Genomic DNA, 22,982 nt, shown 5'->3' with positions numbered 1-22,982 from the left:
TCCCATCTCTCTAAAAATCAATAAATAAAACCTTCTAAAAAAAAGATTTAGTCATGAAAGATTATTTGTCGTCGGCAGCCGTCCGTCTCGAGAGACGATGGTGTAGCTTCTTAAGAGTCTATCTGCACCGCCGAGAATGGCTGTGCAGTCCAACTCGGGAGTGACACGGTATCTGTCTCCTCCCGTGTTGAATCGACATCTTGCGATGACGCTGGAGTGTCCTCTCCAGTGAAGCTGAAGCTACAGAGCCTGGGCAGGGTGATATGGAGGGTCTGCTGTTGCCCATGCAGCAGACCCCCCCTCTCTTCGCAGCTGAAGGGTCCAAGGGAAAGACGGAGTCAATACAGCTTGGCTTCAGGTGCACCGCAGGAGTTGCCGGTGTTGACTACAACGTCAAACCGCCTTAGGGACTCCGGCTCCGGATTTTCTGTCGGGGTTTACTCCCTTAGCCTTTCCCGTGAAGAGGTATGCCGCAAGGCAGCGGAGGTTTTTTGGAGTCAGAGTTTTCCTTCTCTGATGTGCCCTGACTGGAAGATCGAACCAGCGACACTTAGCTCGCAGGCCGACGCTCAATCCACTGAGCCAAACCAGCCAGGGCCAGAAAGATTATTAGGAATGAGGAATTAATATTACCATAGATGTTATGTTAAAAAGAGGAGAAGGAAGAAGGGAAGTGTCCTAGGCAAGGCTGCAAAACTCTAGTTATGCCATTATAGACCCAAGTACTGTGTATTTGTAGTGAAATTGGTAGTGAATGATTATAAATTTGAAATAAAAATAAATAATTATAATATTGTATGGCTTTTACCCTAATGAAAGTTTGAGCAAGGTGTGGAAGTGTTATAGTAATTGTGATTCATTCTGCCCAGCAGTGTCCAGCCATGTCTCTCAAAGAACACAATGTTGTGTGCAGGGTTTGAAAGAACGAGGAGGCATCTCCTAAGTACAGAGGAGGAACCTTTGCACTTCAGGCAGTGGGACAGCGTATTCAAAGACTGAGAAGTGTGGAACAGTCAATAATTTAGTTTACTGGAGCATATGTGTTTTAAGGTTTGGATGGAAATTGAAAGATTTAAACAGATACTTCCAGAGCCAGTTCCTGAAGGTTTTAAGTACCAAACTGATCTGACCGGTCTGGGAAATGGGGTGCCACAGAAGGGTATTGACCAGGCAAAGGCCTGATTGGTTGTCTTCAGAAGAACATATTGAATGTCAGTGTGCTGTGGAGGCAGCTGGCTTTGTCAGTTTTCTCTGGCAATGTTTTGCTGTATAGGTTAATGGCAACTTGGAACATTAAAAAGCACATTAGATTTATTTTAATGCATTAGAATAAAACCAAGAAACCTGAGGGACATTTAAAAGGGATTGATCCTATGTTTCCCCAACTCAGTCACTTTTGTAATACCATCATAACTTTTCTGTTATTTATAAATCATTTTTAATTTAATTTATTAAATACTCTTGATAAGCTCATTTCTTCACAATTCCAAAAAGGAAACTGTATGTCCCTAAGCAATAGTATTTGTTAAATTGCAGGCTTGGCCATTGCTTATATATTATGTATTAATATAAACCCAACTATTAAAAGAAAAATACCCATCGGGCTGCCACCTTAAATTCTGCTTTAGGAAACATGGGTCCATCTAATGCCATCATTTTACAGGTAAGGAATTGATGTGCAAATCAAGTGATGCACCTAAGTCCCCTGTGTTTTCCTACTGTGTTCCAAATACAGTTCTAGGTGCTGGAGAGACAGCAGTAACAAAACAAAATTGTTTCCACCAAGAACTGACATTCTAGTGGGGGACACAGACAAAAATTAAACACATAAAGATGTGGCAGGTCATGTGGAAGGCTGTGAGGAAGATACAGGGGATTACAGAATGGAGAATGACATGGTGTGCCTTTAGATGGCATGGTCAGGGAAGGCCTCTCGGTGGTCCCCATGTGGAGGGAATGAGCTGCAGCATATCTGAGGATGGAACTCTCCAGACAGAAAAAACAGGAGGAGCAAAGGCGCTTAGGTGGGAACCTGCCTGACATGCTGGAGGAAGAGCCAAGACAAACTAATGATGGTGCCGGGAACACTTGGATGTTAGGACCACCAACCGTCCCCAGCTGGCCCATTACACACACCCCCTTTGTCTAATCCAAGGTTGACCCGTACACATCAACTCCAGCTAAGCACCGTTTTATTGGAATGCAGCCACGCTCATCTGTTTACATCTCACCCAAGGTCGCTTCTGTACTCCCACAGCAGAGTTGAATGTTGCAACATAGTCCGTGTGGCCTGCAAAGAGCCTAAATTATTTACCATCTAGCCGTTTACAGAAAATGTTTGCTAACCCCTACTCTATATCATGCTTTGTTGTGGTGGTGGTTGTCAGATGTGGACATCACAGAAAAAAATGCTTTGGACATCCTTATGACAATGAAATATACATTCTGTATGTCAAAATACAGCTTCTACTTGTAGAAAATCTGATTGCATTTTTAAAAATTGAGTTATATACCAGTGGAAACTTTTTAGTATATTCTAGTTGCACATTTTGTTTATTTTTTCTTTAATGATGAATTGGAAGAATAAGGTAATCTATCATTATATAAAGATAGGAGGGAAGAATAACCACAGTTCACCTGACACTTGTAGTTTCCTCTTGTTAGTATTCAAGTTATACTCTCTCTAAAGTACATCTGAAAGGGGCTGGTAATAGAGGCTGCCAGGAGTTGCAGTGCTGGGTAATAACACAAGATTTTTAAAAGATTCATATGGACAATGTGGCTCAGAGCTACAAGTCTCTTTGGAACTAATTACCTTCTCAAATCAAAGGGTCTTGAGATCATCTCTTACCTCACATGACAGAATTGCTGTGCTGATTTTACCTGGGGCTTTCTTTTCTACTTAAAATGTTTATGGTTCTAGTGACAATATTTTTGTCTTTCATGTAAATAAAGTTCAAAGAAATTGCCTCATATTTTGTACCTATCAAATATTTCTAGAAAGAAAAACTTAAGTAACAAGAAAAACAAAAAATAAGTAAGACTAAAAAGAGAATAGGGTAAAAATTACATGGACAATATTTAAAAGACTCAGTATGTACATGATTGAACTCAAGATTTTTTAAAAGATTTTATTTATTTATTTTCAGAGAGAGAGGAAGGGAGGGAGAAAGAAGGGGAGAAAAACATCACTGTGTGGTTGCCTCTCACGTGCCCCCAACTGGGGACCTGACCCACAACCCAGGCATGTGCCCTGACTGGGAATCGAACCAGTGACAATTTGGTTTGCAGGCTGGCCCTCAATTTACTGAGCCACACCAGCCAGGACTGACCTCAAGATTTAAAATAAGTCAGATGAAAGGTTGAAGTAGTAACATGGCCCATTTAATTAGTTTAATTAGCCTTCCACTGGTGGACTTTAATTTGTTTCCTTTTTTTTTTTTTTTTTTTTTTTTGTATTATACATAATGCTACAGTGAATGTCTTTGTGTGATCATCACTCTGGTGATTCCCTTAAAATAAATGCTTAGGAATGTTACAGCTTCATAGAAGGAAGTGTATGCATATTATTAAGGCTGTCACTACAAATTATTCTGTAGCCAACTCCTGAAGATGGCTAAAGGGACTTTCTTAGTTGTGTGTTTAATGCTAAAGCTCAGTTTGATGTTCCATTTGGGTCTTGTTTATTGTAATGTTTCCTCAGTTGAAAGACACTGAGTATTTTATTGTTCCTTCTCTCTGGGGAAACCTTGGTAAGTGAGAGGCCAAAAGATGTAGGAGTTAGAAGATCAATCCTGGAAACAGCAGACAAGGAGAAGGCTGAGGATCCGATCCAAGTTTGAAATAAGTCATTCAGTTCACACTATGACCTCCAGTGAGTGTCTACATGAGACATCCTAGGCACTTTGAAGGAGATTATGGAAAAATGAAGCCTAAAGGGGCACTGCCCTCACAGGTTTACAGCCAGCCGAGTTGACCGTGAGCACCACCTCTCAGCTCTAACTTCTGTCTTTGGGAAGAGTTCACTCTTTTGAAGATAAGGTGCTCAAATATTCACTTATTTATAAAGTATTTTTGCCTTGTTGAAATATGAGGATTTTATTTTCTCCCCAAGTTTGTTCCCTTTAGTTAAGAACTACTATTACATGAAAAAATCACTCTTGGATAATATTCGAAAGAGCCCTTTTTCTGCGCCAGAACCCCTCAGTCAGGCCAGCCAGATAAACGCATCTCAGGGTGTCACTGCTTTTAGTCCACATCCATGTGCTGTAGTGGTCACGGCTCATTTCTTTTCAATAGGGAAATAGGAGTAGGGGGTTCTAGTCACACCTCTACAATTCTGGGAGAGGGGCTGCAGGATAAGAGCGATCAGACAAGTTTTATTATTTATTGACATTTTAGAAGTTGTGGAAGGTCACTGGCAAACTCCAACTTTATTCTACTTGGGCTCATGTTCAGGGATCAAACTATTCTTTTGAAATGTTCAGTTCTTAGCAGTTCCTCTTTAAAGAAACGCTATCATTCCATTCTTTGGAGAGGAAAGAACAATGCGGCTTGTGTGTTCAACCCACTTGGAGCATTAATACACTGTTTCTTTAGAAGGATTTGCTTTCCAAAGTTGAACTTTTCAGAACTCAGAACACCTTATCACACTTTCACAAGCCTTCTCTCTGAAAATGGAAAAAGAAAAGGGGGGAGAACCTGTCAGGACTTGTGCCAGTTAAATCCGATCTCTCCGGGGATTTGTTTTTCTTCTGGCGTCAGATTAGATGTTCAAATCAAGCAGTGTTTGAGGCTGCGAGGGAATGTCCACGGGATTCTTACTGAGGCTAATCCCAAAGCAGCACATTCCAAGGAGCTAATCTGCCCAAGTTCATGGCTTACTTGAAACGTCTCTTGGGGGAAGAGCTGGGCAAGTGACTTTTTTTTCTAGTGGGCGGTCATCAGAGCATTATTAACGGGATGACCAGCCCCAGACGCAGCAAAATGAAAGCAACAGGAGCGGCTCGTGGGACTGCCTCTGCCACCACCCAGAGTCAGTGCTCAGGTAAAATGATTTCAACTTCCCAATATTAGACCCAGGGACCGAGGGGAAGGCCAAGGGGAGGCCCAGGGATAGATATGTTGAGGGAAAGCAAAAGGTGAAAATTAACAGAGGATTCAGTACCTTTGGGTCTTGGGTGTTTTGTTCTGATTAGGACAAAGTGTACATTTAAAACATGAGTCTTAAAGTGAGGAACACAGTGAAACTTTGCTTGTGATTTATTCCTGTAAAGTTAGTGGAGTCTGTTTACTCTTATTATTACTGGTCTGGGTTATTGTCCTTCTGTTCAAGTTGCCCTGCTAAAGGTGGAATGCAATAGCTCTGTCCAAGAATTTCTGATTTAATACATACTCTGTGTATGCACTTGTAAACCGTTCCTGCCTGGAGGACTTCTTGATTCTGTAGCTAGTGTGGAGTGGGTAGTAAAAAGAGTCAAAAGTGGTTTGGGGGGACTAACATTAGTAGCAGAGCCTTTGGGAAAAAGAGTTGAAACCTGCTTAAATGAAACAACTTAATTTTTTTCTTTTGAAGGCAATATTTACAGATATTTTTGTTTGTTTCGATCATTTTGATGCTTTATTGACTGTACATTAGACTTTCAAAATTTATACTTACTTTATTCTTTGAGTGTAACCATTATATATTTGTTCAAAATGTGAATGTCCTCGTTTTGGTTCTGAATAAGATGTCCTTTAATCATTAGCCTTTGAAAAACACTTTCCTTTTACACATCACACATGACTGATAATGCAGAAAGACAAGAAAGAAAATAGCCTTTCACAGACTCAGTCATGGTGATATGACCATTCTAGCTTTAGAAAAGAATGTACGTAAGTGATTTTCTAAGGTAAGAGTACATGAGACTTCCGAAGTGTATTTAAAAAGAGATTTTAGGACACATGGCATGTTAAAACTATTTCATGCTTTCTAACAACAAGCGTAGCCATTCTGAACTAACTCAGTTGGATGTTGAAGCCAAGTATAAAGCCCAACACAGAGTACTTCAAAGACTTTGAACAAATAAAAAGAGAACTGGTTTAGAGAACAAGTTGAACTATGATTATACTTCAAATATGTCCTCTCCAAGAAAATAATTTTAAAAGTCTAATAGCTGTCCACACTGAAAACCGGAATAAAACTGCAATAAAGCAAAGGCCACAATACAGCATAGTAAATTATGCATGATATTTTGTATAATTTCTAATTCATGTGTTATACATGCATTCTTTCTGTTATGTATTATTCTTTTCTTCTCAAAAAGAGAAACATCAATTCAATTATGAATGATGGAAATATTCTTTTTACATTACATTTATTTTTCTCCTCCCACCAATTGCCTGCGCCTTTACAGGGGGAAATGGTTAATCTGTTAATAAGAAATAGACACTGATCCTCAATCCCTTTACTAACAATGAGGTACCTTTTCACCTTTGAGAAGGTAATTAAGTCCCTAAACTTCAAACAAGTCAAATTACTTTATAATTAAAGACTAACAAATAAGTTGGCAATTTACATGTAGTAATTCTTGCTACACAGTATCTGAGTAAAACTTCCACGGCTTTTCAAGTTGCAACTAGAATCCACAAATGAGAGAAATAATGAAGGTGCCCTTGAAAAGTCTAATCTATATGTCATGGTCCCCCAGATTCTCAAGCTGGGAGTCCTATTGTGATTACATTTCTTTGTCATGGTTATTATAGATTCCCCCACTTTGTTTACTTCTTTCTCATAATCTGATGGCTTCCTAATATCCCACCCATATCTTTTATCTCAAGGAGAGAGGAAGAGCAGATTGCACAGTGTTCATTACTGGTGAGAAATGGAAAGTGGAAATGAGAAGAGGAATGATGCAAGTATGAACTGGCTGTATGGCTCTAGAAGCCCAACTCTGTTCAAATACCAAGACATTTCCAAGCATGCCCGGGTGGCACTGCCATGATCAGGAGTATTTAATAACAATAATATCCAATTTGGAGAGGCAGTTTAGCAGAGTGGGTAAGAGTATGAACTCTGCAGTCAGACTGCTCAGCTTCAAACTCTGACTTTAAAACTGATTTGCTACATCTGACTCAGTTTCTTCATTGGTAAAATGGATATAATTGTGGCATTTCCCTCACAATGTTCTTATGAGGCTCCAAGGAGATAATACTTATATGAGACCATTTCAGGCACATAATGATCCCTTAATAAAGGTTAAGCATTCTTATTACCTACCGAGTTCCTGCTAAGTGTCAGGTGCTTTCCCTGAATCATCTTCTTTGATTAATACAACTCACCAAAATAGCTATGATTATCCTCATGTTATAGATAAGGCTCAAGAAAATTAAATAACTTTTCTATATGCCTGGTTAGTGGCCAGCCAGGTCTTCTGAGAATATATCATCCCCAATGTAGGGTGAGATCAATCCAGGTCCATCTGCTCCAGCAGTTTTGTAGTAGTCTCGCCTGACACTTCCTCTGAATTTTCAGTACCAGAACCAACCCAGGACTGTTCCCTCTTCTTGATGTGAAAATGCGGTTCCCAAATAATAAAGATAACAGCTCTATATGTTGGGCATTATTGTTTTGCCCATTTTATAAATGAAGAAAACTGAGGAGCAAAGAGGTTATGACTTCATCCACATTGCCAGGTCCCACTCACACCACTGTCTCTAGTTGTGAGCCTCATACCCCACCCATGATATGGCCATTCCTGCTTTTTCTCTTGAGAATATTGATCAGTACCCCCTGAAATTCCCAGGTGTTCCCCAAAAAGATCTGACTGAATCCTAGCCAAAGTGGGCCACAAAGAAAAAAAGGAAAGTGTACTCTGTTCTGCTCCCCAAGGTGTAGGCAAAGTTGGTTTAGTTGGTTTCAAATGTCCAGTGAGGAGTATTTTTACCATCTTCCTGCCAAGAGATGTTATCAATAAAAGTATTCAGTGTCTAGGAAAAATCACAGCCTATGAATAGTTTAACTTACAGGCTTTTTAGAGAGATAAAGACTGGTTATCATCTACACTGCTAAGCTCATTTCTGGTGCAAAAATGTAGCCACTAGCTTTTCCTACATATTTGAAAAGAAAAATCTTTGAGAACAAACACTGAAGCTTTTTTCATGCCCAGCTGACAAACAGCTGTAAATGTTACCTTTGTGGTGTAAGGGTGCAGAGGGCCACCGGGACCCAAGGGTCTCTGAGGCAAGGTGGGTGTGCCTTTCCATGTGGACAATGCATAAACACTCAGAAATTATGAGACCATGACTGACACAGGATGCAGCTCCTTCTTACCCCTCAAGCATCCCCTGTGTTGCTGCTTTTAAATTGTGTGTTGTCCTGACTGTCAGACAACCACTGCTTGTGAAAACTATTATCTTGAAAGAGGAGGGAGAGGCATGATTAAGAGGTGGAAGGCAAACCAGACCTTAACACAACTTAGAATTTGGGTCCTAGGCAGAGTCGATATCAATCACGGCCAACCAACAGGGACTTGTCACAGTTAACATTGGTCACTGAGACAGGCCAAGTAAACAGTTTGGTTGTGCTTTGGCCTTGTATATTTTTAAGAGTATGAATTTAGTCCTGGTGCTGAGTTAGGTAGAAGATGATATACCAGATAGAAATAACACTGAAAATTGCTATAGCAACTTTCATCTTAAACACTTAAAGAAGGAATCTTTTGAGTAGCTTACTGGATTCTATAAGAGACTCCTCTACTATTTGAAATGCTGGTGAAGAAAGGGGTAAAAGGATGCAGGATGGACACTCTGGTTTGGAACAAAGATGGTACAATTTTCCGGAACAGCCTTTATCTTTCTGGGAGCCCAATCTTAGTGGCCAAACTTCTGCATGGACAGTTCTAATATAACCCATCTAAGAAGCTGCATTTACTGTGGTTAAAGGCTCGTGGGGTGAACACAGACAACAGTGTGGTGGTTGCAGGGGAGGGTGTGGGTGTAGATGGAAGATGGGATAAGGGAGACACATGATAATGAAAAATATACAAGAATAAAAAGGAAAAAAGAAAGAAAGAAATATGCTATCTTATGCCCTTCCAAAGGCATTACCTGTGAAATTTTGGAATGTGATAAAGACATTTATCTTCCTTACATTTCCTTTTTCTTTTTCCCCCTCTGTATTTAAGCACTGGTAATTCAGATTTTAGAAAAAGTGGGGTGATGGATTAGGCTCTTGTAATTTCCTCACCATTTTCTTTCCTTCTACAAGGAAAATATAAGTGTTAGCCTTGAAAATTTTATGTTCGTTTAGATATATAGTTGACCCTTGTACAAAGCAAGGTTTAGAGGAGCCAACTTTCCGCACAAAAATTGGAGTGTAACTTTGATTCCCCCAAAACTGACCTACTAGTAGCCAACTATTGAGTAGAAGCCTTACTGATAACATAAATAGCTGATTAATGCATATTTTATTTGTTATATGTATTATATACTGTATTCTTACAATAAAGTAAACAAAGAAAATGTTATCAAAAATATTGTAAGGAAAAGAAAATACATTTACAGACTTTATTGAAAAAAATTCATGTATAAGTGAACCCACACTGTTCAAATTTGTGTTGTTCAAGGGTCAACTGTATATCTTCCCACAATGGAACACTTGTTATTTGTAAGATGACAAACATACTGCTCTGTACTTTTCATTTTCTCGGTAAATAGCATTGTTTTTTTCTGTCCTTCAGAAATATTTCTATATGGTTTTAACACTCCTTTATTATGATCACTTCCTTTAACTTTCAACATTATAATGTTAAACAAACTAATCACCATATTCTGGGAGTGACTGATTTTGTTATATGCAGTGTTTGTGTGTGTAACCACAAGTTCAATTCAGTTTATGAGATACAAATATATCATGTGATTCTGAAATTTTGATCCTAGTCAGAAATACTTAAATATTATGTTCACTTTTATTCTTCTTTTTTTTTTTTTTTTAGGCTCAGAAATCCTGGATAGAAAGAGCATTTTATAAAAGGGAATGTGTTCACATCATACCCAGCACCAAAGACCCCCATAGGTAATCTTGCTGTCTTTATAATGTACCAAGAGCATGAAGTAGCAACTATGGAAACAAAACTACAATAGCAATCACTATCCATTACATGTAGACCAATGTGAAATTAAAGATCAATTTTTATTGTTGCTGGACATCTTTGAAGCAATCTTATATATACACACAACATAATATGCAATCTCTGCAGTTAATTCTCTGAGTCTATTCAGAATAACGAATAGACCATTAAGAAAGGAATTAATCACTGTATCTAAGAATGGGAGATATATATATTTTAGTATGGTTACTGGTTTCCCTTTTAAGCATTTCAACAAAATGCTTAGTTTGTACCAACTTGCTTTGCTATAGTGAAAAAATAGATTTTTAAATAAATGACTCCTAACAGATTATTAATTAGACTGCAGACCTTCAGATCCTTGTTCAAGCACATTTTTAGTATCTGGCTTACCTTCTTCCAAATCAACAGACTCTAAAGTGGGAAATATTTGATATAAAGTAACATATCAATATGTCTGGAAAATGCCTTTTTGAAAAGGCAATATAATCAAGCAGTTTAATATATAGACTATAGAGTCATATAGACTGTGTAACCTTGAGCAAATTACCTAACCTTTAAAACTACAATATTTTACACATAAAATTAATAACACATTGTTAGCATTTAATAAATGGTACTTATCAGTATTATTAATAATAATCATAATAGCAGTGGTAGTAAAGTCTGAAGGACATTTTCATGCTGTAAAGAATGAATTTTGTTTTCAAGTATCTTGTGAACAATTTTTTCATTGTTTCATCAAGAACACTTAACCTGCAGATTTTTTTCCTCCAAATTGGATATTTGACAGTGAATGTCAATTTGGAAAAGACAAGTTAGGTTGTGACTCACATATGAGTGAGATTCCTCATTTAAATGTGCATGTTAAAATTCTTCCCTTGAAGCTGTTCAGTGTACTTCCTATAAGATTTGATAGACAGGAGGAATAAGAAGTAGAAAAGTCTACAGACCTTTTGTTCACAAATTCCAATGCTCCACAATGTGGCAGGTGTGAAAGGGGTGGGTAGAGAAGGACCGGGGACATGTAACAGCTTATACAGCTAAGTGAAAATGAGGGGGGGACAGAAAAGAAAAGGTATACGTGTCAGGTAAATCCAGAGTTCACCATTGCTTGATACAACCACATTATGGGATTCCACCTAAAAATTGACTAACTAGATTGCTACCATCTATAGATTTTTCCGGCCTTAAGTGTATATTCCAATAGTGGGTTCACTTAGACCTCTTATGTTACAGGTGTTGCTGTGGGCGTCTAATAGGCCAGCATGTCGGCCTCACTCCCAGTATCTCCGTTCTTCAGAATGAGAAAAATGAGAGTCGCCTCTCCCGAAATGACATCCAGTCTGAGAAGTGGTCCATCAGTAAGCACACACAACTCAGCCCAACGGATGCTTTTGGTACCATTGAATTCCAAGGAGGTGGCCATTCCAACAAAGCCATGGTAATCAGAAAAGCATTCAGTCACTTCCTGCATTCTATCTCAAGTCCTGCAAAGCAATGCTAAAAAGCTGGAGATATAGTCTTTGGACCTAATCCTAAATCTGCCATTTCCTGGCTGGGTAACCTGCTCTAATTACCTTGCCCCCATGTACCTCAGCTCTTTCTCTATAAAACGAGGCAAACAAATCTTCCTCTAAGGATTTTTAAAAGAATTAGTATGCAGTCAGAAGCATGACTATTGTTTTTATTAAAAATAACGAGTAGATTTCTATCCACTATGGATTATATCACTTTCTGGGTCTCATCTGTTAAGACATGTTTTTCTAACTCCTTCTGTGAAAATACCTTACCTTTAGGTCTCTCTTTTGTCCTATTGGTAACTAACATTTTTCTCAATTCAAAGTAGAAACAGTCGTGCAAACTCTTTTCTTCTCCGTTCTATCAAATTGAGTGCTTTCTCTCCAAGCAGCTGTGTTCAATAACGTTCTCAATGGAAGAGCTCCATATGAAAAGCATTTTTCTTTGGAAAGGAGACTTTAGGAAATAAACACATTTTACTTCTAAGAATCGTCACTGCTAAGTTTCAGCTTTCATCATGGACCTCTCCCTACTTGGCTGTCAGAGTTTGCCTGGAGACAAGTATACCATGTGTTTTGGAAATTCTAGAAATGTTAGATTCCAACAAGCTTGGTTCTAACTGTTAAAAGAGAATTAGTTGAGGGAGGAGCAGTTGGAGGTGGCTCTTCTCAGGCATGCCACAGAGGTTTCCAAGTTTGTAGAGAAATTTTTGCTTAGAGAAGCATACTGCAAAATGCAAGGGGACTCTCTTCACACCAGTTACAGTCTAAAAAACGTGCAGTAAAGCCTCTTCTCTTGTCTTTTTCCTCTGCCCTCACTTTTCACACATCAGCCCCTCCTCCCCATTGCAGTAATTTCTTCACCAAGAGTAGGTGACTAAGCTATTCTCACAGTTTTCACCTAAGAAAATTAAATCTGAGCTACATAAACTACATATTAGATTAAAATCAATTTTGAGCAATATATTTGAAAGAAAACTGGAGACCGGAACTCTAAATGAGTTTGTTAGAATGTGTATCTTTCAAAGTATTAATCAAAATATTTTTGTAACTGCTTCCAGGGTTCACAGCAAATAATAATGACGATCGTAATAATAATAACAACTTAAATTTATTAAACATCTACTCTGTGTCCAGTACTGTGTCAAGTACTTACATATGGTAGCTCATTTCATGTTTATAACAGTAGTAATATTATTCCTATATGACAGAATAACATACTAAAGCCCAGAAAAGTTAAGTAATTTGCCTCATGTCACACAGCTAATATATGATATATGTATAGTATGATATTTAACAGTAGAGAAAAAAATTGAAAAGATGAATAGAGCTTTCACTCTGTTCCACTTCAGAGTGGAACTTTAACAGCCTTCCCCAGGCTCCATCAGCTCTATGGAACCCAAAGCTGTGTGTTGGCAAACAGGTTAGACAAGGTCAAGTACATGACTTATGGAACCCAGTGTAAAATGAAAATGTAGGCCCTCAACAGGGGCAGGGAAATCAATCTCCTCTTCCCATGGCTGACAGCCCCAGTCCAGAGTGGATAGCAACCCTGAGATTGCCATCTTCCCACTGGAACACACTCAGTATCTAGTGTAAGTAAGACTTCCCGCCAAGTCGCCTATAAAACACACCATGGCGCTGTCATTCTAAGGCAGGGACAGCCAGTTCCTTGCCCTGCCCTGGAATGCTACAGGGAATAGGCCCAACACTGACCCTCTTCTTGTCTGTACCCAGGTCCCAGCCAGAGATGTAGGTGACGATGAAAACTAACCTTGCCACTATGCCGTGCAGCAGGCTTGGGAGGGCAAGCTAGTCTGGCAGAGAAGCCAGAGGCAGGAGCAGGGAGCTGAGATCCCATCGCAAGGAGGCAACAGGAGATAGGATATGTGACTGTGGACCATGTGTGAGCCGACGTTCCAAGCGCTCTGCACATGCATCATTGTCCCATCCGACTTCACTTACAAAACACAAATTCAAGGAAAAAATTGTCAAGGATTTCAAGACAAGTGCAGAGCATTAAACCCTAAGCACCACCCTTCTGAGTAATGTAACTGCACTGAGTCTAGGTCTCACCTGCCCTAGATGCTCTCAGAGCAGTCGTTATGAGGGGAAGCCTGTCTTTCTGTGTCTCATCAGCCAAACCAGGGCCAGTTTTCCTCTTTATTACAATCAAATATTCAACAAGTGGGAGTCCCTGCTATTCATGGGCCACAATGAGCATTTGTCCACTTTGAATAGTTGCCCTTCATGTATTCTGATTCTCCTGTCTAGGCCAAGGAGTAGAGTTGTCCATAGGTCATATGTCTTGTTTTATCAGGCAGGATGGTCTTTTTGCACAAATCTTATCTTTTATTCTCTCCAACAAATGAGGATGCAGTTTGGACAAAGGGCATACAAGCAACTGCTGTGTGTTAAAGAGCACCAGCCTTAGATGAAAAGCCAGGGTTAATTATTAGCCAAGATTTAAGTGAACGAGGTCAACTAACTCACTGTGTCTTCGGTCCCCTGCTCCTGACAAAAACATTTGAAAGTTGAAATGCTTTTTAGCTAAGTAATCAAAAACTCTGGAGGGAAGATTAACTTTGACCTCCATTAATTTTTTTGAATGAGGTATAACATTAGCTTTTCCTTCTAAGACAGACCAAGATGAAGTGCTTGGGTCTCCAAAATGCCAAGGTAGTCTCAGCACAATGTAAGGCAGAATCTTCTGGAGTTTGGTAGAAGATACTGTAACAGAACACTTGGGCTGCTTTGATTGAAACAGAACCCACGGGCTGTTTAGTTAGGGGTCCGATTGCCCGCCGCCAGAATTATAACTCTGAATACCAGAGTTTGGTGAAAAGAAAAAGAATTGTTTATTTACACAAAGTCCTGCCTCCCCCTCCCAGACCTGGCCAGTCTTAGGAAAGTCAGAAACACCGTTTCCCTACTTCCTAGGCACAGTTCAGCTTTACCAGTAGCTGCCAATCACTCAGTTCTGATTGGGGAGGTCCTTTCTGTGCTGTGGTGCCCTCCAGCTCTCAATGCAGGACCGCCTGGATTCTCAGCCTCCTTGTAAACTGCCTTCTTCCTGCAAACCGCATGGATCTCCTCTCCTTCTCAAAGCAGTCTGGCAAGAGCCTCTTCTTAAAGCAGCCTGGAGATCCCTTCTCCAAGCCAGATGGAGGGAGCCCACAAGAGCCAGAGAGTGAGGGCGTGAGGGCCAGAGAGAGCCTGAGAGAGAGAGCCTCCTAGAGCCAGAGCCAGCCCAAAATATGTCTACAGCTGCTTCTCTTCCTCCCTGCCTCCTCTCTCTCCCTGCGTCCTCTCATGCAGTGGGTGTTGCAAAGAGTCCTGATCATTCACAGAACCCTACGTAGGCTCTGTCTCCTTCTTCCGTACCAGCCCACAGTCCAAGATCCCTCCCATCTTCCTGAGTCTTAGAAGTAAAGCGGATCTTTGCAACAATGTTTCCAGCCACTAGCTCCAGGCATGCAAGGGCATCCTGAAAGCTGCTTCCTGCTGCCTATCTCCCAGCCGCAAACTCTGGGGTTTGTTTTTGGACTCCCCTGTTTCTGTAACAATACAGTTGTAGAAAAAGAAAATCATTATTAAAATTATTTTAATTGCTATTAAAATTATTAAAACTATATCTGTTCAGGAACATTATGTACCCATGTTACCATCTAGGCAGTAAAGAATGATGTCAAAAACTCTGGGCACCAAACATACTGGAGGGATCAGATGCAGTGATTCTCAACTTGGAGACTCAAGATAAACGGTGGGGCTGCTATAAATGCCCACATCAAGAGTGTCCCCCTGAGAGTCTCCTTCCTTGGGCTGGGGTAGAAACTGGCATCCAAGTTAGCCACGTTATTCTACTGTTCAGCCAGTCTTAAAAAATACTAAATAATCCCAATCCCTCTTCCTGTTTTATAGGTGAGGCAACTGGAGCCCAGTCAAGTTGAATTACCATCCAAGAGTCAGTAATTTATTTAACAGAGATAGTTCTCGAATCCAGGCTCCTCAGGACCTCCCATCAGTTCTGTTTCTTCTCTGTCCTGTGTGCTGGGTACACACTGTAGTTGTGTTTTGAAAGGAAGCTAATTACCATTATGTTTCTAGCTTTTTATAAAGATTCTGAAAACTCTGGGGTAGAGGTATAAAATCACTGTTACGTGACAAGCTTAATTAAACGCGGAAGCTGTGAGCAGGAAAAGTTCTTTGTAAAATTGCATCCAAGGTTGTTAATAGAACCATGTTCTTGGCCCTTCCTGTACTTTGTGATATTCTGTCCTCCACTCCAAGGCTTGACAAGCCCTCATAAAATAGAAGTGAAACCAGCTTCTCTTACATGTTACAGAGAAAAATGGGGATGTAGGAAGGAGACGTTCAAAGCTGACAGTGAATGACAGGTTCTCACTCCCCTGTCTTCTCCACACCAAGTCACATCTTTCCAAGGTGCCTGTTCAAAAAAAGGCATTTCTGGGCTCCTGGGGGACCTAACAGTTTATTCAGATGCATCATAAAAGTTAGAACATAAGGATCCCCCCCAAAAAGAGATACTAAGCTACTAAAGCTCTGATTTCAACATTCCAGGTAAATTTTTAGAACTGCCTTAGAGAGCAACGGCAAGACAGACCAACCTCAGATGTTGGGTCCTTTTCCAAGACTTCTTTTTCTAGGGCTAAAGCTGTAGGTTATTTAGAAAAGGAAGCAGTGCTGCACTTGATGAGATAGAATCTTATTTGCTTACTAATCATCTCTTCTAATTAATGCTGAGCTGACTTGTGGACAAGATGAATACAAACTAATTAAGGACTTGTATTTAAACCTCTCAAGTCACACACATAATTCTCAGGTTATCCCTTGCTATTTACTCTGCCTATTCAATCAGGTTGAGCTTCTTATTACAGTTTTCATATAATTCAGATAACTATTCTTATGCCTTGTTTTCATACTTAATGCTCTAACTATTGAGCCTGCCAAGATGAAAGCCTCATTGAGCATTGCAGCTAGAGGCTGATAGGGAGTAGGGAAGGCAGGGAGAGACACAAGGCTGGGGGTGGGGAATGCTGTCAGCAGTATGTCACGTACAATCTGATACTCTTAAAATGCTGAGGGATTGAATTTGACTTTTAAAAACTTATTATACTTTGCATTATACAAATTGGATCTGGGAATCATCATTGACTGACACACACCAAATATGAAATTAAATGATTCCCACTTCACAAAACAATATCGCTAATCACTAGACTATGTATGGCTAACTAAGCAGCTTTATATAAGCATTGTAAGGTATTGAGGGATTTTGTAGTTGCTCCATTGATTTCTAGTTTTCATCTTGTAATCTCTAGGCCATTGAACTGACAGTGCCTTTCTGAAATTGAGGATAAAACTAAAATTTGTCGCTGAAACTTCTGATGCCAATCATAGACCTTGTAAAGAAGGAAGAACCAACCTCCCGCAAGGAACTCATCTTCCCTCTAGAAAATTCCCATCTCCTTGCTACTAGAAAATTTTACACTAATTCTGGCAGAAAAATCATAGAGTTCCCACTGTGACCTGTTCATGTTCTCAGTGGAGTTTTAGAATTATTTCTAAACCTTTAGCTTTAGCTTATCAACACCTATCACCTGGAAGTACTCAGTATCTAACATTAAGGAATTACAAAAACAACATAGAATAAATTACAATGGCATTTTCACTTCCAAAGTATTCTGAGTCATCAAACTAGAAATCCAATAACAGTGACAACTCATATTTACATTCCAAATATTTCCTTCTGAGGGAGATTTTACATGTATTAAACCACCATATGTATTTAACTCTTGCTGCAAAGTGAAAGGCTTCATAGACTTGAAAAGCTGATATCAGCAAGACTGTCTTAGTAATCTGGATCAACATAGTCTGCCCACAGCTTTAATTAAAAGTGCTCATCTAAAAATGTGGCTGCAAAGAACTAGAAAATGAAATGATGCTTGTCACCTTTCTTAAAAGGAAGGAAAATGAGGCAAATTTTCCACTACAGGCTCATAAGAAAAGCATTAAAAGTTGCCTATTACAGTCTCGACTTTAAATTTTTTATTTGTAAGTTTCTGGGTTGGAACTCAAAATATGTATTCTTGTGGAAGTTATGCTATATGCATTGACCTCCAAAGTACCTAAGAATAGATCAAATAGTACAATTTCAACTAAAGCAAACGTCTGTTTTATGCAGATCATTCTTGAAATACGGTTCTAAATGTCATTAGGTCGTGACAAGGCTTTCTGTCAGTCAGGGGAGCTAATGATGGAAAGGGAAAAGGGGAGATTACTACAGATATAGATAACTTATTTGAGCTCAGTTTATCTCTAGAAATTAAAAATTGGGGAACTACAAGAGCATGTGTTGAAGGATGGTGGGTTAGGTAGTCCAGAATGGCTATAGCATCCTCCCTCTTGACAGATTCTTCTATTTAAACACTCACACCAGTCACTCGAATAACTTAAAGAGTTGAGATACAAAGCGCTACTAAGAAGGGCATAGTAGTTAAAAAGCTAAAGGCAAGCTATTTAAATTCTTGTGTATACGGAAGTCATTTTTAAGGTGGATGCTTATAACCATCATCCAATTGACATGTGTCAGTTTTTCTGCCATAACAGGAATTTTGCACAATTTATTCTTTACAGTGCCCTGTGAGATGGTTGGGATCATCCTTGTTCACAAGAAAGGGTGTTCACATTAGCCAAATAACTCACATGGGGCCACTGTCTGATGCGCAAGTGTGACTCAGGACCTAACTGGGAAATCTAGAACTGGAAATATGTCACCATATCAGAGCCATGCCCAGGTGACAAAACTTAACGTACACATAAGAAGGCTTTCTTATTTGTAAGGCAATCCCTTAGCAATTAATGAGCTCACAAGTGGACAGTTATAAGGGCTTATCTTGACATCTGAAATAACTCCTAATTTCAAATCACATCCGCCATTTACCAGAGATTGATTAATTGCTCAGGAAACAGTCTTTTATGATCTTGAAACTGCTGACTGGGCACAGGAGTTAGCTGTTACATTACAAGCACCTGGAGAGCTTATTAAATAACCTGATTTTATGAGTATAAGAATATAATTTAAAATTTTAAAACTTCAGACATCATAAAATATTATTTTATCCCTTAGTTCTGATTTTTCTCTTTTCCTCATGTTAAACTAAAAATCTTTAACTTCCTTGACTGAGCTCTTTTTTAAGTGAGGTTTTATTGAGCCAAAAATGCTAGCCAAAAGACCAGTCCTGGGGCCTTGATTCTGAATCATCAGCAGCATGGCCAGGTAGAAAAGACAGCATGTCCATTGTCCCAGAGTTCTTGCAAGTGTTTTAATACATCAAGTAGGAGTAGGGGGAGAGAAGGAGTAGTCTGAAAGGATTTATATGAGCTACAGGCAAAGGTGTGGGAGCCGGTGAAGGTGAAGCCAGGTTGGCCCTGGGAGATCATAGTCCCTATAAAGAAATGTCCACTCCTTGGATTATTGGCTGTGGGCAGCAGTCTGGAAAGATCATGTGTAAAGGAGTGAAGGCTCCTGGAGTTAGATGGTATCTGCCTAAAACAAACTGCAGAAATAACCACCTGGAAATGAATCCAAAATTCCAAGGAACATGCGAAGTCTTTCGTTAGCTGGTCAGCAGCCATTAACAGATTAACAGTTCGGTCTCTTTATCTCACTCTCCAGCCTGCTCTTTGATTGAGAACAGCTCAGATTTTTTTTCTTATCCCTCAAAATCATTTCATTGAGGTGCTAAACAATAACATAATAAAAAGTAACAAATTGATTCATTTAAATACTTCCTTTTTCCCCCTTATCTTGCCTCTTATTCTCAAAAGGAAGCTCACAGTAAATCACAAATAATGGCTAACATCAAAGGACTGGGGACACCCAGTATTTGTGTTAATTGGGTGGTGGAGCCCTGTAGTTAAACCGTATGTTCCTTTCTATAAGAATTGGTCCTGGTCAAAAGGGATTGGGTAGTTAGAGGTACCCTGAGTGGCTTGTCAATGGCTGCACTTCCTCATTTATCATGGCCTAATTCTTCCAGTATTTGCTCTATTTTTCTCTTTGATTTTCATGTAAAAGATTGCGCGTTCTTTCTTTCCTTTGGCCCAATGACAAACACATGACACACCACTTTGAATCTTTAGTCTGAGAAAGAGTTGTGATCTTTGCCACTCATGGTCCCTGGGTAGCTAGTTAGAAATGCCAAACCTCAACCACCATCTCAGGCCTATTGAATCAGAACCTGCATTTTTGAGGTCCTCCTGGTGAATCATGCACGTTAGTTTGAGAAGCACAGCTCCATCTAGAATTTCCAGTGTAGGAGTAACTTTCATAATGGATTAGTGAGGGGTTAATTATTAGAGAACTAGCTCTGATCCCAGTCACTCACCTCCCCTGAATTTCAGTGTCCTCATCTGTAAAGCAGGATAATTGAACTAGATGATTTCTAGTTCCCGTGATTGCTAAGGTATTTCTGAGCTTCCTTTTATTTCTAAGATTGCAAGTATTTCATAGTCAGTACTAAAATAAACATGGTCAGGTCAAACATGATCCCTTCCTTCAAAGATCTTGCAACATAGGGAGACAAAACTGACACATGCAATAAACAACCAGAAAAAACATGTATCAGACTGAGTTTGATTGAGAGTTACCATCGACGTGAGCTTGCATTCTCAGGAGAAGTCTGTGGAAGTCTTTGAAAGATTAGAACAATTTAGGTAAATGAGAGGGAAAGGACTGAGTTTTCTAAGACTTGGAAACAGTATTAGCCAAATACAGAGATAAGTGGGGAAATGACTCTAAATAGGTAGGAGAAGGTCGAATTGTGGGAGACAATAGCAGGCAGAATGGGAGTTTAGTTTACACATGACATAACAGTTTGAATTGGAAAATAATATGATCAAAAAGGATTTAAGGAAAGAAGTCTTCCTGTTGGTGTCTCATCGCGAGCAAAGAGTTAGAGAAGGAGCTGTTAAGACTGATAGCATATCCAAACTGACATCCCACTAAACAGAATTTATTCTTAAAATAGCAACTAAAGCAATAGAAGGAAAGGCCAGGTGGAGAGCACCATTTTGAGAGAGAGATCATTAGGACTTGGACACAGCTTGGTTTAGATGAAGGAATGGAAGGAAGGACAGAGAGGCATTTACTATTTTGGAGGTCAAGAGCACAGACTCTGAGGTCGGACAAACCTGGGTTGTGACTCCTGACATCACCACTTGTTGAACTTGAGAACCTGATGGATTCTTTCTGCCTTCTCGTGATTGGGAAGCATCCATGAAATGATACATATGAAGCACAGAGCATGTATGAGCCTGCAACACAGTAAATGCACATGAAGTTTGGGTTTTAGTCAGGGGAATTTTTCTCAGTAGAATTAAGAAATTGAGAACCAAGAAATATGTAAAGAGGGCCTATTGAACAATGTGGCCTTGCACAGGCCAGACAATGAGAGCCTGCATCTCTTCATCTGTAAGACAAAGAGCAGAGATAGGTGATCTAAGGTCCTTCCTTCATCCCCTCGCTGAGAACTTATTACCTGAGCAACAAGCATTCTGTGATCATGAACAAGTTTTTTTAGTTTACTAACTAGTAAAAGGATTAGGCTAGTTCAACAGGAATTTCACCATATTCATTAGATTTGTTGGTCATTTTCCAGTGAGTTGTTCACACAATAAAAAAATTGGTTCCTTACTGGTAAGTTGTATAGGTAATTTCAGAAGCCCCCAAAGTGAATTATTTACCAAGTGAGGCTTATTCCTAAAAATGCATTTGGACTATTATCACGAATTAGTATGAATAATTGAACTTCATAACATGTTATTTAGCTAGGTTCAGTTTACTAAAATTATTACAAATCTCTGTAGTAATTTAGTATAAATTATAATCTCTTTTCACACCATGTAAGTTAATAATGTATACATATCTGCTTCCTGGTACTGTGGCTTTGAATCTCTCATTATTTATGTGAATCACTGAAATGTATAGGTAGGGATGGTTAGTGAGGCATCTTGAAGTTCCAAAAGCCATAAATCATAACTACTTTCCTTGCTTTTCAAAACATACTGTTCTCGCGTATGCTTCTGTAATCATTGGAATAATGACTTCACAATCCTTCGAAATTGTTAAGAGCATTATGCAAGGTACACATAATTTTAGAAGTATCTTTATACTTTAAATGGTTTTCTATATTCAAAAAATGTAATTTATATCTCACCTTAGAAGAATATGGATCCTTATTTGTGTTTTTTAGAAGGAATAAGAGTGATATGTTAAAGTTTGCGAATAAGAGAACAGTAACTTGAAAAGCTATTTCTTACCATCTCTTACACTAAGCATTCTTTGTACAGTTTGGAAGATGTGTTGAGTCCCAGTTCTACTTTATTTTACTAAAAATCCCTTTCTGGAATTAGTCAAAATGATATAAATTCAGTCCAGCCGAGCTACCAAATTCTAAGTACTCAAGTAACATGGCTTCAGTGTACAGACACAGAAAACACTTCATTCTTTCATCTTGTAGCATTCATTATCTAGATATTTTTCTTTTAAACAACCACTCAGTGAGATAATAAATATAACAATGAATAGATAATAAGCTTTTATTTAAGAAACACTTGTGTTTGCTTACATACTGCAACACCCTGTCTCCAGTCCCAAAGCTCCTTGCATGGCACGAAAGTGCACACTGTTGTTGAAAATTTCTGTTGATAGTCATCTGAAAGTTCTTTGCCCTCTGCATGAGAGTCTGTGCACAAAGTATGCCATTTTCATATTGCAAACTCCAGTTAAATTTTATTGATATAAGGTACTTAGCTAAAATCACTGACCTTTACTCCTTCCATTCTGGAATTGACTTGTGCTATGTAGATCAAATCAATATAGAACCAGCTTATTAGATTCTAACACTTCTTTAGGTTTTTGTATATGTGTATAAAAAACTTTAGCTTTTGGGTATTTCTTGATGATGCAGTTGATTTTATCAAGCAACTTTCATATTTTGAATGCTTTCGCCTCACATTTCAACTAAATATATTTAAAAGATGCTTCAACAAAATAACTTACATAATTTTTGAGGTTTTTCCAGCAATGGGGTCTCCTAGATCCAAAAATATGGCAATAAATTATCATCCCCTGGATAACTTTATTTATCCATCCAAAAATGTGTTTGTGTGATTACATGCAGGTCTCTTCTTTTTGTGGTTATAATACATTAATACTTAACAAATTGTAAAGATAATCAATAACTTTCTCTTCTCTCCCACACAACATACAGACTTTAGAATGCTTTAGCATGGATTACTACGGCCCATTTTATATATTATATTAACTTGT

At 39.0% G+C, this 22,982-nt stretch overlaps 1 protein-coding gene across 1 annotated transcript in view; it reads left to right on the top strand.

Annotated features, from left to right (window-relative positions):
• Positions 1 to 4,990: 4,990 nt before the first annotated feature.
• Positions 4,991 to 22,982, top strand: part of TRPM3 (transient receptor potential cation channel subfamily M member 3) — a gene marked incomplete at its 5' end in the record, with an annotated part of 281,767 nt that continues 263,775 nt past the window's right edge. Inside the window, 3 exons of the mRNA XM_090275220.1 lie at positions 4,991 to 5,047; positions 9,975 to 10,054; positions 11,346 to 11,550. Coding sequence (XP_090131346.1) covers positions 4,991 to 5,047; positions 9,975 to 10,054; positions 11,346 to 11,550 — 342 coding nt within the window. The remainder of the gene's footprint in view (positions 5,048 to 9,974; positions 10,055 to 11,345; positions 11,551 to 22,982) is intronic.

This window comes from Furipterus horrens, unplaced genomic scaffold (assembly GCF_987537825.1).
Source record: "Furipterus horrens unplaced genomic scaffold, mFurHor1.1.pri manual_scaffold_4, whole genome shotgun sequence".
Classification (NCBI taxonomy): Eukaryota; Metazoa; Chordata; class Mammalia; order Chiroptera; family Furipteridae; genus Furipterus; species Furipterus horrens.
Note: the sequence above shows the minus strand (reverse complement) of the source record. Positions and strands in the feature narration are given on the sequence as shown.